The sequence below is a fragment of the Trachemys scripta genome, chromosome 2, assembly GCF_013100865.1.
Source record: "Trachemys scripta elegans isolate TJP31775 chromosome 2, CAS_Tse_1.0, whole genome shotgun sequence".
NCBI lineage: Eukaryota > Metazoa > Chordata > Testudines > Emydidae > Trachemys > Trachemys scripta.
Genome location: NC_048299.1, coordinates 56,522,606 through 56,540,632, shown reverse-complemented (window position 1 = coordinate 56,540,632; position 18,027 = coordinate 56,522,606). Strand labels below are relative to the sequence as shown.

General features: G+C 40.5%; 1 protein-coding gene across 1 annotated transcript in view; it reads right to left on the bottom strand.

Moving 5' to 3' along the window:
• LOC117872288 (ATP-binding cassette sub-family B member 5-like) overlaps positions 1–18,027 on the bottom strand; it is a 66,796-nt gene that overhangs the window by 46,269 nt on the left and 2,500 nt on the right. The window contains exons 2-6 of the mRNA XM_034760591.1: positions 10,673–10,767; positions 6,786–6,840; positions 6,168–6,318; positions 3,874–3,928; positions 2,170–2,361 (exon numbers count right to left, since the gene is read on the bottom strand). Coding sequence (XP_034616482.1) covers positions 2,170–2,361; positions 3,874–3,928; positions 6,168–6,318; positions 6,786–6,840; positions 10,673–10,743 — 524 coding nt within the window. The 5' untranslated portion in view covers positions 10,744–10,767. The remainder of the gene's footprint in view (positions 1–2,169; positions 2,362–3,873; positions 3,929–6,167; positions 6,319–6,785; positions 6,841–10,672; positions 10,768–18,027) is intronic.

Sequence of the window (18,027 nt, the reverse complement as noted above, 5' to 3'; positions counted from 1 at the left end):
CTGTAAAAAAACCAAAATAAATGGTATTTTTCAATTCACCTTATACAAGTACTGTAGTGCAATCTCTTTGTCATGAAAGTTGACCTTATAAATGTAGAATTATGTACAAAAAATAAATTCATTCAAAAACAAAACAATGTAAAACTTTAGAGCCTACAAGTCCACCCAGTCCTACTTCTTGTTCAGCCAATTGCTCAAACAAGTCTGTTTACATTTGCAGGCGATAATGCTGCCTACTTCTTGTTTACAATGTCACCTGAAAGTGAGAACAGGCATTTTCATGGCACTTTTGTAGCCGGCATTGCAATGTATTGCAATGACTGAGTGGACTTTTCGATTCCAAATTTTTACAAAGCTGCACTCAAAAACAAAACAAAAAAATTCTACATTTGTAAGTTACACTTTCATGATAAAGAGATTGCATGACAGTACTTGTATGAGGTGAATTGAAAAATACTATTTCTTTTGTTATAATTTTTACAGTGCAAATATTTGTAATAAAAATAAAAAGTGAGAACTGTGCACTTTGTATTCTGTATTGTAATTGAAATCAATATATTTGAAAACGTAGAAAAATGTCCAAAATATTTAATAAGTTTAAATTGGTATTCTATTGTTTAACAGTGCGATTAAAACTGCATTTAATATTTTGAGTTAATTGCATGAGTTAACTGTGATTAAATTGACAGCCCTAATTTTTATATACACACACTTTGTAGCACAGTATTAATTATTACTGTTACCCATTTTGGCCCAAGTGGCTAGCCAAAAATTTGGGGTCTTGCAGATTGTCAATTTATCCTCCTAACTGGAACAATGGAGCCAACTACCTTTGATGCAATCTTGTTTATTTGCAAGGAATGTACAAAGTAATTCTCCACAACATTTATGCACATGCTTAATTTTAAGCATGTTAATAATCCCATTAACTTCTGGTAGAGTTAAGCACATGAGTGTCTGCAGGCTCAGGGCCGAGGTCAGGCAGATCTCTATTAATTTTATTTATTTATTAGCCTATCACAATTTGTGAGTGCAATTTACATGACTTAAGGTTGGGTCTGCTCATATTTCCTGTAATTTGGGGGAAAAGAGTACCCTAGGCTCTTTGTCTTTAAAGCTGTAGACAAGTTCAGATCTCAGGCCTGGTCTACACCTAAAAACTTTGGTTGACCCAGCTACCTTGCTCAGACCTGTGAAAAATTTCACACTCCTGGGAGAGATAGTTAAGCCAGCCTATGCCTTGGTGTAGGCTCTGCTAGGATGACAGAAGAAATCTTTCATCAACCTAGCAACTGCCTCAAGGGGGTGAATTTACTATAGTGATGGAAAAACCCTTTCTGCTGCTGCAGCAAGGGTCTGCACTACACTAAGGGTAACTGCAGCACTGCAGACATTCCCTCAGTTACATTAGTGTAAATTCACAGTAACTCAAGTGAATGCAAGAGTTAATCTTAATTCCCAGTGGTGAAACTGATGGCAGAATTAGCCCACAGAATACCAGTATAAAGGCCCACTTTACACAGATGCAACCTATTAGTCCCCACTCAACCCCAGTTTAGTCACCACTAAATAGTTGCACCACTGCAAAATGTTCTTAATGCAAACAAGGCTTAACAGTCCAGGATTAGAGCTGGATGAATATTTTCTGGTTGAATTAATCTATTTCAGAAGTCAGGTTGAATTTGGTGAATACAAAAAAAAAAAAGTCAAAAAGGTTCATTTTGACATTTTCTAAACAAAACATTTCAACTTTTCATTTTGAAATAGTGTTTTGTTTAGAAATGTAGTTAGATTGGTAAAACTCAGTTTTTGTTTCTGGTCAAACAAAATGTTTCATTTGACCAGAAATGATTTCTTTTTTTCATTTTGGCAACAACAAAAAAATCAGCTTTTTTTTTCCCCATGAAATTATTTTTCTCCCCAGATTTTTTGTTTTGACCATGAAAGCAAATAAATAAGCAAATAATTTGAAAAAAATATCATTTGCTCAGCTCTACCCAGAATTTTACATTCAGTGGAAATATATACAGCTTAGGCATAAGAACAAAGAGAAACGCTCTCAGAAGGCTTAAAAATTGACTAAGGACATGGTTCTGCAATCTTTACTCACTGGGACTACTTGAGGGCTGCAGTACAGGACTGTAAACAACAAAATACAAAGACTCTTACTCAGTCAGACGTGTGTTAAGCTCTCCACTGTTACTGCTATCAAACCAGCTGAGTTCCTGTCCCAGAATTGCATGGAAGAAAGTTTTTCTTATTTTCTTTGTTTGCCTTGCTGCTGCCAAAACCCAAAAGGAAATCTGTAGGTAGCCAAACACTAAGGCAGTCGTTCCAATACCGACATAATATAAAGCGAACCTTAAAAAAAAAAAAAAATTAAGTTGTGGCAACTTGGAAGAAAGGGAACTTGGTTATTATTATAAATAAAAAGGTTATTTAATTTTGTTTCTAAGGTTATGTCTACACTACTGCCTATGTCAGCAAAACTTATGTTACTCAGGGGTGTGACTATTCCACTCCCGAGCGACATAGTTACCCTGACATAAGTGCCAGTGTGCACAGCGCTATATCGGTGGGAGACAACATAGCTTATGCCAATCACAGGAGTGTGTTTTTTATGCCGATGGGACAGAGCTCTCCTGTCGGTATAGTAGAGCATCTTCACCACACACTCTGCAGTGGCACAACTGTACCGGCACAGCTGCAGCACTGTATGTGTAAACATGGCCTAAGAGTTTCACTGCAAAATCCCAAATTCCTGGGGCGATGTTAACCACAGACATTTATCTAGCAAAAGCTGAGGCCTGATTCCTTCACAGTGGTATAACCCCACTCAACTCCGTGCAAGTGAGAGCAGAATCAGGCCTCTGACATGTGGATAATATTGCTGTCCCCTGACTGCGTGGTGGTTGATTTCAGGGCTTTGCAGCAGGTCACTTTTTGTAGTTGGAGAGAAGTTGATGTCTGGGAGTCAGGTCTGATGTAATTTGTTGATTTATGCTATGAACATGATGCTATCTACATGCGTAGGTGAGATTTGTGGTTCTTATACAGAGGCAGACCCAACCTGTCACAACCAGCTCTGGAAACCCCAGCTCAGTCATCACATCCACTCCCAGCCACTAGAAACAACTGCTTCCTTTGCTGTTCCTACAGCCTCCTCCTCCCCCACCACCTGCCCTCGCACAGTTAAACAGCGTCTTCCCTTCTTGGCTATCCTACATCACCTTCCAGTCAGCAGCAGTAGATTCACCCTCATCAGATTCTCCACTCTGTCCTCTGCTGACCTCTCACTGCTCACCTGATTCCACACAATACACATTGTGAATCTAAGCCTATTACTGTTTGGTCAGAGTTCCTTTCCTTATCTGCACTCAAGATTAAAACCTTTTCATTATGGTTATGAAAAAGGCCAATAAAATGCTACATCTCTGGAGGCTAATGAGTTTAAATGGCTATTCATTACTTCACAATTATACATGAAGCTCCTGGAATCCCATCATTTGCTCTTCACAGCACTCAGCTATTTCTTCCCATTCTGTTACTTCCCTCAGCTTTATACCAGAGTCATGCCAATCAATGCGGCTGGAGTTATCCCTGATTTACAGCAACATACGTGAGCAGAGAATCAGGTTCATTCATTTTCTTTTATTCATGAGGTAAAATGGTTGGGACAGAAGGGAAAGTAGTCATGGGGATACAATTCAATACAGCAGATAAGTCTGGTTCTCAGCTAGGGCGAAGGTGATGAACAAGAACTTCTATCTAATGCTATTAACTATCTCCACCGACAGTTTACTTACAGTCTGTATTTGCTGTACACTTCACAGCTGCTAGTCAACCCAAAGTTAATAATTACTTTGAACTTACTCTGTCATTTGTTCTTCAAAGGGCACTTGTGACTGATTGCAGCTCAATGAACTTGCTGAAAAAAAAGATGTTTAAAAGTTATGAAAGTTGTTAGAGAGACAAGGTGGGTGAGGTAATGTTTTTATTGGTGATACTGACAAGTTTTCAAGCTTATGCAGAGCAGGCCTGAAGAAGAGTTCTGGGTAAGCTCAAAAGCTTGTATTGGACAAGTTTGGTGAGAGACACATGATAGTACCTCACCCACCTTGTCTGTAATATCTTGATACCAACACGTAGTGTTTAATTTGTAATGAAAGAGGTACTCGGGCTCAAGCAATTTTTTTTTTTACATTCAACTGACGTGGCAAACCCAGAGGTGCTGAGGCTATGAAATGCCAACTCTAGAGATGCCAGGGCTCAGCCCTGGCACAAATTAAGCACTACCAACACGGCTACAACACCACCACATACAACAATGTAAGTTGTTAATTATTTGCACCATCCGCCTTTAACTCTTCATTGCTGGTTCTCCACACCAGTATGTGTTGTGATAACATGCAGTATCATTCCATTTATTACAACATTCCACTGAAACATACCTGCTATGCCAATTTAATTTATTTTGTGCCTGACATACAGGCCTGGTGTGTTAATCAGCAGCAAAAAGGTTAAACTCAGTAATTGTTACGTTATCATATCACCATTAGAATTATATGCCTGTGTTTCACTTCCATGTGGATTTTGCAGCTTGTCCCCCCCAACCCCCATGCTCACAAGCAACCCTGAACAGCTGAAAATAATCACACAAAGATATTCATGCTAGGCAGGGTAAGACTTTTTAGCTCAGATTTACCCCCGTTTACATCTACTTTTGCCTACATAAGCTAAGATGGTGGTCGTTTATAAGGTAAAACTTAAGCTCTAAAAGCACCTTTAAAACATCAGAAATGTCAATGTCTCTGTCCTACTGGAGCATACATTAGATAGCCAGAGGGCTGAAGTTGGGGATTTCTCAGCCCTCAATTGAAGAGGCACCCATGTTGAATCTCCTATGGAGAGACCTTTTCTTCTCCCAGCTGTTTCTCAGACCTTTGAGTTACACAGGTGTTTTTGTTTATATCAGAGTAAAATTCCTCCCCCTTAGTTGCTCAGGTTTTCCTGATTTAATAATCCCACTAATTTTCTATTATCAGGGGGTTTCTAGGCATCATAGAGTCTCCCCAGGCTACGGTAGTAAACACAACCCGAATTTCTAAAGCAAACAGAAAAAAATTGCTCTTTTTTTTTTTTAAAAAAGGAGAGCGCAAGAAGAGTAAAACTCCCTTTCAAGCTGTTGTATGTTTCTGGTGAGCTTCTGGTTCTGAGTACCATAAAAATAAGAGGCTATTGTTTATTATTAGAATTAAATGAGTTTACAAAGCACAAACCAACGGATCACTAGCTACTCTGGGGACAGCTTTTCCCCACATTGTCTGGATTTCCTGGTAGCAAAGAGCTCTTAGAAGTCTTGTTGCCATGGGCTATGTGCTCTGCCCTTCTCTTTGAGGGTAATAGAATCCACTGAGGGAAGTAAATGCCCCCCACCTCTGCTTCCATGCTCCCCATCCCAGCTCTGCCCTTTTTCACTGTCCTCTACCTGCACAAATGAAGTGGGGAGAGAGGTTCCAGGCCCATGGTTATAACATTAAGTTACCGAGCACCATCAACCTGAATAAAGTAGAGCAGAAGCCTTTATTTCCATAGGCAACACAGCTAGTGATATCTTGAAGAATATTAATGGGTCACCACTATCTATAGAGCACATCAAGGAGAATAGTGGGATCGGAATTTATTAAAATTAGTAACTCTTCCACGTAAGCATTTCTTCATGAAGACACTGCCCATTGTCATAAGGTGGAATCCATCCCTATGCAGAGGCCTGCAACACTGCTTAAGTCCTTTCAAGGACTATTAAGCCTTGTGTGAGATTTGTAGCGAAGGATGAATTTCACCTATAAAATGAATGGCCACGATGAGTGAAGTTTAAACAAATTAAAGAAACCGAAGAAATCTACTAAGTTTACATGAAGACTTACTACTTCCCAAACTTTTCTCTATGGTAAAGATGATCGTTACTTAGCCATGAAAACACCCACATATCCAAGCTCTGCTACAGGAATAAATAAATAAAAAATCCCACAGACAAATTAGACTTACTTTTAGCCCTTCTTTTCACAAGAAAGCTAAGGTGATCATAAGGAAATAAATGGGCGAGGGGAGAGGAACATATCATGAACAAAAGCAAAATAAATAAAGTATATGAATTGTTTCCTTACGTAAATTCTCCTGGGATATGCAACCACTCACAAAACCGTCACTCATTTCACCAAAAACCAGTGACATCAGAGGAAGGCAAACTCCATTCAGTACTGCTGCTATTGTTCCAAATACCATAAGAGTTATATCCAGCCCATCTGCATATCGAAACTGATGGGAATCAGTAAAAGAAGTAAATATCAGATTATTTTAGTCAGTGGAAACCAGTATGGCTTCCTGGTTGTTTGAATGTTAATAAAATAAACTATTTACAATAAAATGTTAGGAAGTTAATGCTCTGATTCATTTAACATTAGAATAGTATTTTGGATTATATGTCACATCATCATCAATGGAAATATAAAAGAGGTATAGAAAAGTTTAAGTGGCATCTCTCCTATGTTACCCTGTGTGGTGAAATGACTACAGATGGCATTGGGAGTGCTTCATATGGATAGAAGCAGCATTTGTAATTAGTTGTTACAGAGTTAACTACAATTCTAAAGCAGCTGACGGACAAAAATGAATGCAACAAACCTGGAATAATATGGTTTTGGAAGACATGAAAACTCACATTTCACTGCATGTGTACTAGACTAACATGTAGTTACTATCATTACAAGTGTATTCTTGCTTACAATTGTGATTGGACCAACGATTTCAGATGGTTTGCTTTCTTTTTCTTTGTGTCTCCTGAAAGATAGAAATTAAACATGGGACATTTCCACTTTCACAAGATTGGCACAAATATGTACAACATTTTACTTCCTAGCTATCTTATGTACTTACATAGCCCCCATTGCATAGGATCTGAGTGCATCACAGTATTTTAAGAGTACTTACACTCACAACACCCTTGTGAGGTAAGGAAGTACTATAATCCCTGTTTTGTAGATGGGGGATGAAAGACAGGGAGTTTAATGACAAAACTGTCAAGATTCCACCATTGATTTCAATATGTTCAGGGGTTCACATTAGGTGACTTGCCCAAGGTCATACAGGAAGCCTAAAGCAATGCAGGAAACTGAACCCACGTCTTCTGAGTCACAAAGTAGTGCTGTAACCACTAGAGCATTTGTGTTGGCTCTAATCCATTTGAACTCGGGCTGTTCTAGCAGACATGGTAATACTATTAAACCACTGAACCTTAATGGGATATTAAAGTAAAATATAAAAAACAAAAATTGCAAAAGAAAAAAAAGTATGTAGTAAGTAGGCAACACAGATTAAAGCCATGATTCTGCAAGTGCTCCATGTGGCTGGATCCCTATATCCCTATGGAGGCAGGGTCAGTATCAGGACCATAGCGCTTGATGATCCTAAAAGCTCTTATCCACAGCAGTAGTTTTTATTTGTGTGATGTTTGCAGTGTTGGTGTAGCTGAGTTGGTCCCAGGATATGAGAGACACACCGTAGATTGGATAATATCTTTTAGTGAACCAACCTCTGTTGGTGGATAGCTCAATCTTGTCCTTTCCACCAATAGAAGCTGGTCCATTAAAAGAGGATATCTCACCTACTTTGTCTCTCTTTATTCATGTGGAGTAATTCTACTGATTCCAGTGGGAATATTTATGTGACTAGATGGGGGGGGGGGGAGGGAAGACCCACCTGTAGATGTCCTCACCTAAATTAATTCTAACCCCCAGGAATTATGTATGATCTTTGGGAGACACACAGTTTTGTGTTTTGGGAAAGAAGGGATGCAAATCTATGTAAAGAAGGAAATTATACAACTAGGATAGTAAAAACATTAATATTGTTTTGTTTCATTTTTTTTTGCACAGGTAACGTAAGATGTTCATTTCTTCGCCAAAGCTGGGTTAGTAATATGAAATAAAAATGTAACTTGATTTGCTGGGAATCATATTAAAAGACAAGAAATTAAGGCCCAAACTTTAGTAGCTGTTTCTTTTAAAGCAACAGTCCTCCCAGTCTCTCTGGTGGGAGGGAAGGAGAGGGGGCAGAGATCCCAACCAGTCTCTCTCACCCAGGGTAGGTCCTTGGAGATGGGGAAGAAACAGCTATTGAAGCTGTCAGTGACCAGCAATACTGGAGCAGGGATGAGGGGGGGCCCTCCTGGGTCACTGGCCTCTGGGACCCCTGGACCCAGCTCCCTGCTTTCCAAAACCTTAAGATGCCATCTCCTCACTCTGCTTCCTCCACCCCTTCCACTTCTAGGCACACTCCAGAAGGAGAGATGGTGGTTTGGGGAAGATACACATGTGCTGCATGACAATGCAAAGCTGGGGAACCCCATATACACACATGCCTCTCGGAATGCAATGCATATGTAAAGTGGGATCCTGGCGATGAGGAAATTGGGAATGCAGCATATGCGCAGAGCTGTGCAGCTCTTGATTAGCTAATCCCGTAGGTCAGTGTGGAGCAAACGTGGCATGTAGAGACTTTATCTGTGCATGTATTATACAGAGTATTATAGACTTTTAGCCCCATACATTTTTTGTAGTGACCTCTGCCACTGCACCCCCTTCTTAGGAAGAGGCTGGTTGGGCCCCTAGCTGGCAGTGAGAAGGGCATGTCAGAGGTGGGGCTGCAGTCTACAGTGCAGTGGGCCATAGGGCAGCCTGGGGAGACTTTTGTAATTTAGACAGACCCTCAGGGCTGAGTTACTCGTGGGGCCTTTCCACCTCACACAGCAGCCTAGAATTGAAAGGGTACAAAAGGTGACTTAATTCTGTGATGCTTCTCTTAAATTGTTATCATCAGTGACCTTTTATTTTTCAAAGTTTTTTATTTTTTTAACTACATAGAGGAAAGATGTAAGATACAGTCAAAAGAACCACAGTTTATGGCCCAGCTTCAACCCAGTGGCTGGCATAGACAGTGACCCTATCAATCTTTGTTAGAAATGATGTAGCGTGCATCCAAAAACTGCAACCCAAAGGAGGCTACAGGTACCATCACAACCCACAAGTTGGTGGTATTAGTTGGGGATGGCACATAGCCATGGGTTGTCAGGATGTGCTAATTCAACCTCAATGGGGCGTTTATGCCATTTAAAGCTGACTACCCTCAACAAACCCTACAGAAGCATAGGTGGTGGCAACACCTTCCTTCAGGGTGAACACCCCTATCGGGACTAGGGAGCTGCAGGGGGATAGGGAGCTGTAATTTATATCTCTCTGAGCCATCTTGTGACACTTGCCCTTTTTAGATGTGCTGCCAGATTGGAGTGCATGCCAAATGCAGAGCAGCATATTGGATATCTTTTTATACACTATTAAGAAATCAATAGAAAGCCTGCACAGTTCCTCTGAGATGAGAAATTAGAGAAAATGGCTGTGTAGGTGGAACACTTGGAAAATCATTCCAACAGCAGCAGTCCCCAGGAGCTCAGATTAGCACAAGTTTACTTAAAATAGAAACAAACACTTTTGTAAAGAACAAGAAATTCAACCCATTGCTGGGCACATGACACAAAACGTTGAGAATTAAAGATGAAATCCACTCTGAAGCCAATGGGCCTGAACCCAGTCTCACTTAAACTGATGTAAATCAGGAGTAATGCCATTGAAGTCAATGGAGTTACACCAGTAGAAAACCTTTGTGAGAAGACAATAAGGCTCATTAGCTGGTGTCTATATGTGCGTTACCCTTCTTGACCCGAAAGCTTAGCCAAATTCAGGGTGTTACAAGTTGTTCCAATTGGGAGGGAAAATTGATGGTAGAATCAGATGTTTTCTTTGAAGCAAGTTTGTTTATTTACAAGGAATGTCCTGTTTTCCCTGAATACCAGAGGAATCAAACAATAGGAGTTACTTCTTTGCTTACAGCCCCAAGACTCTTTAGCCAGCTTCTCCAGACCCAGAAGGCCCTGCTCTTGGCTTCTCCCTGGGTCATACTCTGGACACCTTGTGCTTGTCCAAGCTTTCTCTGTCTCTCCCGGTCTCTGTCTGCTCATCTCTGAGTATGTCTACACTTAAAATGCTACAGCAGTACCGCTTCAGCACTGTAGCACTTCAGTGTAGACATCACTATGATGATGGGAGGAGTTCTCCCGGCACTCAAGTTAATCCACCTCCTCCACGAGAGGCAGTAGCTAGGTCAATGGAAGAATTCTTCTGTTGACCTAGCACTGGGGGTTAGGTTGGTCTTTCAGGAGTGTAGGTTTTCACCCCCCACCCCCGAGAGACATAGCTATGCTGATGTAAATGTTCAGTGTAGACCAGCCCTCTATCTCCTGCTTCTCTCTCATTAACACACCCCCTTAGCCAAAGGATGCCCAGCCTAGCATTCCGCCTATATAGCTCACATTCCTGAGTGGCATTGGGCGAGCATGAGCCCATCTTTTTGGAGCACTATTGTTTCTTACCCTGAATGAAGGGTGGCTGCTGCACTCATCAGTGTAAGGGGCTTTAAGCCAGCTATGACATCTGCTTCATTCTGAAAGCTATACTAAGGTTGTTTGAGACAGTTTGTCCCACTGAGCTATTGGAAAAAAAATCAACTCAAACAAGATACAAAGCCAAACTCAGACAAGAGGTGAGACCCAAACACTTACCTGTCATCTACATCCACATTAGAAGAATACTTTGGTGCCTGTCCAGCGATTTCTATGTCAATGTCTTCCATAATTATGTGGGTAGGTTATTTATTCTAAAATAAAATGCCGTGCTGTTAATATCGTTACTCATCATGAAATTCAATATAGGAAACACTTTGTTTAGGTGACACCAATGAGAAATCTCAAACATAATTTTATATTAGATATATTATTAGCTTGTCCATTGAATCTTGTTTAAAATGTATTAAAAACAGGATTAACTTGTTGTGATATTATCTGATTAAAATATGACCATATAGATCATTGTTGAAACCACTGTTATATATTTGCAACAAATCTTGTACAAAATGTGGCATGTAAGATGTCTGTGGAAAGGTTATGATTTGCTGAATATGATTATGCTATTTATATGCATGTATCATTTTTGTATTTGAAGTTATGAGTATTGGCTCTATACCTGTATTTCAAATGTTTGCTCCTGGGGTAGTGCCCACAAGGTATTTAGCCTGCACATCTTGAAGGAACTATTCAAGTAGAATGGCCCATTGAAGTACACTTAATTTACAATGGAAGACGCCTATCTACGCTTAATGGACTTTACTTCTGTGACTAGGCGAAATCATGCATGGACATGTGACTCGAAACTCCATTTTGCTACCGTAAATTTCTACACTAAGAACAGTGGGATTCCGTTCACATGGCAGAAGATATAAAAGGCCTGGAAACACCTCAATTTTGCCTCTTTCCTGGTCCAGCCTCTTTCCTGCTCAAACTTCTGGACTATGGGCTCAGGGCTGGGGCAGGAGCGTGGGGCTGGGGTTCAGGCTTACCTCGGGCTGCTTCCGGTCAGCGGCACAGGGGGGCTAAGCAGGCTGCCTGCCTGTTCTGGCTCCGTTCTGCACCCCGGAAGTGGCCAGCAGGTCTGGTTCGTAGGCGGGGTGGGGGGAGGGGGAAAGAAGCTACGTGCCCCAGGGCAGGTAGGGACAAGCCTGCATTAGTGCCACACAGGGGCGGCTCCAGGCACCAGCACAGCAAGCACATGCCTGGGGCAGCAAGCTGCGGGGGGCGGCCTGCCAGTCGCTGTGAGGGCAGCAGTCAGGCAGCCTTTGGCGGCATGCCTGTGGGAGGTCTGTCGGTCCTGCGGCTTTGGCGGCAATTCGGCGACAGGGACCCTGAAGGCGCGGGACCGGCAGATCACCTGCAGAAATGCCGCCAAAGCCGCGTGATCACAGACCGCCCGCAGGCATGCCGCCAAAGGCCACCTGACTGCCGTGCTTGGGGCAGCAAAAAACATAGAGCTGCCCCTGGTGCCACAGCACCGCTGACTGGACTTTTAACGGCCCAGTTGGTGGCGTTGACCAGAGCAGCCACAGTCCCTTTTTAATCGGGTGTTCCAGTCGAAAACTGGACACCTGGTCACCCTAACCAAGAACTTTGCATTCGTTGTATGTATTTGACTCCTTTAACCAATTTTAACTCTCACCTTTCTTTCTTTTTATAAATAAACTTTTAGATTTTAGATACTAAAGGATTGGCATCAGCATGATTTTTGGGTAAGATCTGAGGTGGATATTGACCTGGGTGTGTGGCTGTTTCTTTGGGATCAGAAGAACCATTTATTTGAAGAGACTGGTTTTAAAGAACCACTCATCTCTAAGTCTAGTGTTTTCGGTGGTGATACAAGGACTGGTATGCCTAAGGAAACTGCTTTTATGACTTCTTGTTAGCCAGTGTGGTGAAACAGAAGTTTACTTTTGATGCTGGTTTAGTATAATCTCATGGGAGAATAACCTCCAGTTTTGGGGTGTGTCTGCCCCGTTTCTCAGCAGTTTGTCCTCAGTTTGGTATTCTCAGTTGTGATCCATAGAGGCATGGTTACATGTGTTTTCTCCAGTATTGCCACTTTGTTTCTGGTTTCCCTATTGAATGAGTTGTCTTGCTCCTTCCGATTAAATAAGCAGCTATGAGAATCAAAGGAAGCAGAAGACACAATAACTTCAGAAATGTCAAATATTACAGACACAAGTACAGTGTAAGGAGTACACTTGCTCTATGACAGGGGTTCTCAAACTGGGGGTCGGGACTCCTCAGAGGGTCATGAGGTTATTATGTGGGGGGTAGCGAGCTGTCAGCTTCCATCCCAAACCCCGCTTTGCCTCCAGCTTTTATAATGGTGTTAAATACATAAAAAAGTGTTTTTAATTCATAAGGGGGGTCACACTCAGAGGCTTGCTATGTGAATGGGGTCACCAGTACAAAAGTTTGAGAATCACTGCTCTATGACATTATTCCAAGTTCACACTGAGAAAGATGACAAATTATGAGGAAAAAAGCTTACCTATGAAGAGAGATTGAAAAGATTGGTATTCTTTCCCTTAAAAAGGAGATAAATAAGAGAGGCCATGATAGAAGTATTAGAATAACGAATGGTATAGAGAAGATGGATTAGGAAAACAGAAGTTCTCAGTCTCATAATACAAAAACAAAGGCCCATCAATCTGGCACCTATTAGGAGCATAAAAATTTGCTTCAAAGTTGTTTTAGGGACCATGTGCGGTATAACTGCCTGTACAGTATGTCAGTTGTGTCAATTTGAGATCCATTTCTTTTGATAAAGTCCCATGCAGAGGAAATTAGAAGCATGGTACCAGGTGCCCTGTTTTAGAGATGTCTCTTGCTTTAGTCTTCACTCAGCAAGCAAAAATATTAAACAAGTTATCCAATCCCACATACTTAAAAAAAAATCACAGCACGTTTTATAAACAGAAACAATTCTTTTGCACTGATATGCTAAAAGAATAAGAAATCCCACTCTCATCTCATATACTGCAGTGGAGTATGTAGCTTCAGAGGGTTTTACTGGGCAGCATCCGAAATAGCTCCAGGGTGTGCAGAAGATGAACAGTGAATAGCAAATGCAACTCATTTCAACAGAAATATTAGTTCAGCTGGAACCAATTTCCTGTCTTTTATCATGGACTGCTTTAAAGTATGATCCTATTTTTTCCTGGTTATTATTTCTCTGCTCTGATACAATACTTCCAAGAATATTATTTTCAGTTAATCTTTTACATATTTCCTTTTATTTTATTTATTTACTATTTTTCAGTGCATCCATCAAAAAATTAGTATAACAAATGTTAATTACGGAAAAATGGACTCACCATCAAAGCAGGAATAATACACTTTAGGCAAAACCATAAGTAAGCAGATGGGCATGGTGCCGTGCCCTGGTTTAACAAACTCAGGCTGTTTTGGACCAATGGAGAAAGTAAGTTTCAGAGCTGAGCTCATCTTTCTGATGACAGCTCCTGAGCATTCAAACATAGGGCCTCTCAGAGCCCAAGGGTACAGCTACACTGCAAAGACAACCCTGCAGCAGGAAGTCTCAGGGTTCGGGCCACCTGACTCAGACTCTCACAATGGGGCTACAAATAACAGGGTAGACTTTCCCGCTTGGGCTGGAGCCTGGGCGCTGAAACCCAGTGAAGGGGGCATCTCTCAGAGCCACAGACACCTTCACCCTCTCACTAGGTTTCAGAGCCCGGGCTCCAGCTGGAGCAGGGATGTCTACACTGCTATTTGTAGCCCCATTGCACAAGCCTGAATCAATTGAGACTCACTGCCACAGGGTTGTTTTCTGCAGTGTAAATTGACCCTAGTAGCAGTAGGAATTCAGTGCCATCTATACAATGCTAGTACAATATGGTGCATGAAATCCCTGCTAAACAATTGGGCTCCTTATTCTCTCCCATCTGAAGGGGCTTTACATGTAGCCAAAAATCTAAAAAACAGACATACTAGAAAAGGAAATAGATGGGGTTCAGAGACAGGTAATGAGATCAGTCAGAGGGGACGTGCCAGAGACAGGTAATGAGACGTCAGAGACAGGTAATGAGATCAGTCAGAGGGGACGTGATAGAGACATACAAAATAATGAATGTTAAAGAAAAGTTAAATCTGATACTCCTGTTTACCTTCTTTCATACAATGTGAACAGGGGACATTCAATTAAGTTGTAAAGCAGCAAATTTAAAAACTGAAATATTTCATTTCAACTCAATATAATTAATCTGTTGAATTCATTGTCATTAAACATCACTTTGGCCAAGACCTTAGTTTTGAAAAAGAATGATTGGATCTTTATATGGATAGTGAGATCATCAACAGTTACATTCGATGGGATTATTTTTTTGAAAGTTAGACCACACATAATTCCCAATCTAATGCCCATTGATATCAGTGGGACTCATTCCATTGACTTCAATGCACATTCGATCAGGCTGAAATTCTCTTATGTCAGGACAGAAGCCAGCCTCTGAATGATAAGGTTTAGAAAGAATCTTCCGATATGAGGTTTCTTACATCTTCCTAGAATCTGACACTGTCCACTGTCAGAGCCAGGATATTGGATTAGCTGGACCGTATCTAGTATGGCAATTCCCATACTCCTAAATCTATTAATAACAAACAATTGTGTGTTGTGGTTAACAAGCAAATACTGAATTTGTTTAATTTTTTTCATTTAGGGCCCAATCCTGCTCTCATTGACATGAACAAACACAACTCCCACTGACTTGAGGTTTCTAAAAAACGTTCAATGAAATTGTGCCCCTTCCAAAATGGCCAGCATAAATTGTAGAATCATAGAAATGTAAGGCTGAAAGGGACCTCGAGAGGTCATCTAATCAATCTCCCCACGCCGAGGCAGGACCATGTGTACCTAGATCATCCCTCACATGTGTTTGTCTAACCTGTTCTTAAAAATCTCCAGTGACTGTGATTCTACAACCTCCCTAGGTTTTAGGAACAATCTTGCTTTATGAGCAGGTTATTCAATAAATATGTTAGTATCAACATGTTGTTTGCAATTCTGTTGTAGCCATATTGGTCCCAGAATATTAGAGACCCTGATATTATTGGTCCAATAAAAGATATTACCTCACTCAACTTGTCTCTTGAGTTTTAATACTTTTTAAAAAATGATTTCATAAAAATGAAGATGACATAACATTATTTTGGATGAGAAGGAATTGGTGAAGTGATTTAGAGAATAATTGACTCAAGCACCTTCCAGCCTCACACACATTTCAGGTCATTTTAAGCTTATTTCACTGAATCAACAGTACCTGAAAGGGTAACATTTATAATTAACATCATACGCAGCATGATTTGACAGACAGTAATTGGTACTTAAACTCTTTTGTACATCAGCAAGATTTGAGTTCTGCACCAGGGAGGTAAAAATAAAGAGAAGCTGTAAGTCCCTAATTGAAGGTTCTTTATGCTTACTGGGCCAAATTCTTCCCTGCTGTAAATTCTACAGCAGTCAATTTACCTGTACCAGGGATGAATTTGGCCCACAAATAACACAAAACAAGCATACTGACCTGATGTGCCAATAGCTAGCAGAGTTACCTCCACCAGCATAGTCCTCATCCACAAATGCTTTAGAACTGTCCTTAACTATTTTAAGATCAACCAGTACACTATAAATAGTGAGAATCTTACATAAGCCTAATGAGTCATGTCATTACCTATGAAGCAGACGTCAGGTTCAATGGTCAAGCTCATTGTAAACTTTTGACATTTCATAATACATTCTAGGATTACTAATTTGTAACAGCAATACCTAGAGATTCACTGTTATGAGGGATTTTTCACACAGGCACAATATGTAGAGCAATTAAACTGCTTTACAAAATTGTGTTACTTTTTTTGTGGCAATCTGGTTTGATATAGAAGTTGCTAATTCAACCCCATCTCTCCTGTGCTCCACATTACACACACGGAGAGTTTCCTCAGTCCTCCATTATTGCCCACTACAGTATCATGCAGACTCTCCACCCTCTCCCCTTTCCCACATCTATTCTCCCTGTTGATTAGATAAGGTGCATTAAGTAGGTTTTACAAAGAAATTTTAGGTTATTGGTTTAATGGTTATTTCTTGCATTATTCTTCACAGGTCTCCTCAGTTAAGATGGTCACTGTTTACCATTGCTCCCAGTAGGAGTGGAGACATCAGCGCTCCTGGAATATAGTGATCCATTTACTTGCAGGATGCAGAGAGAAGAAACATAAGGAGGCGTTGGCCACCTTTAATAAAGAAAGCCTGTAGTTTCAGTCCCATTGAAAACAATAGGAGCTGGCTGCCATTTTGAAAGTGGGCAGTTTTGGGCAAGTTTCTCTGAAAGAGAACATTATTTTTTATCCTCTGCTGAAGGAAAAACTTCAGTGATGAAGATTAGTGAGAAAAAGTAATCATTAATCACTTAAAGGCTCTTCAAAAAATACCCTACCCCTTGCACCAGACCAGCTCAAGGTTCACCCCCTGCCAATTTTTATGTAGCTAGATAATAACTTAGCTAAGATTATCTGGGACAAAACAGGTCTAATACCAAATGTTAAATATCTAAAAGGACTTGTTTAACTTTTTAAATTTAAATTGATTAATAGATTTACTTATAAGTTCTCATAAAATTCATGCTATACTCAGAGTAAGTGCTGTAGTTTTGGGGAAGATAGTGTTTGCTTCACATGAAGAACAAGAATTAAAGTAAGTATAAAACTTAGCTCAACCTTAACTATGGAGATGTAACCAGTGCCTCCATATTATGGGCACACATATAGATACACACTATATGACTAAGGCATATGAAAGATTTTTTGCCTTTTTACTCTTTTCATTGGGGTAACTGTTTTGCCTTTTCAAGCAATTCTCACATCACATACAAGACCAGTACACTTGAATCAACAGCTTTACAAGACACTCGGGCCTCTCCCATCAATATGCATAGAGGATTTCTCTGTTAGCATTAGCTTTTCTGTTTGCTACTGAGATATTTGGCCCCACAATGTCTAAATGACAATCTGGCAAAACACCAAGATTTGACAGCAGGGGCTCTGGGTTTGTATGAAAGCTTTTTCTGTCTTCCTCACTCTGTGTTCCTAATCTCTAGGATGGTGAATTCCTTTTATGGGAAACACATTTCACGGAAGCTAAAAAGCCAATATAGAGCCTGGGGCATGCATCATCCAAATCAATTTTCCATTTAACAGAGGCTTGAAGAGGATGTCTACGTACTGACTCTGGAAAAAAGCTCTACTCAGTCAGTTTTCATAGGAGAAAGATGCCTGTCTGAAAATATATGCATATTTCTCCCCCCAAATTAGGATCCTAAAATGTTGCCATCAACTGGTGATGAAGAGATTCATATAATGGAATGGCCTTTTTATTAATGGCACTTCCAAGAAAATATTATGGCAGTTTGATTAGTAAATGGGACCATGTGTCACATTCTTATCAAAGCAGCTTCTCCTCAAGACAATCTCTGCAGAACATTTCGGAAGAG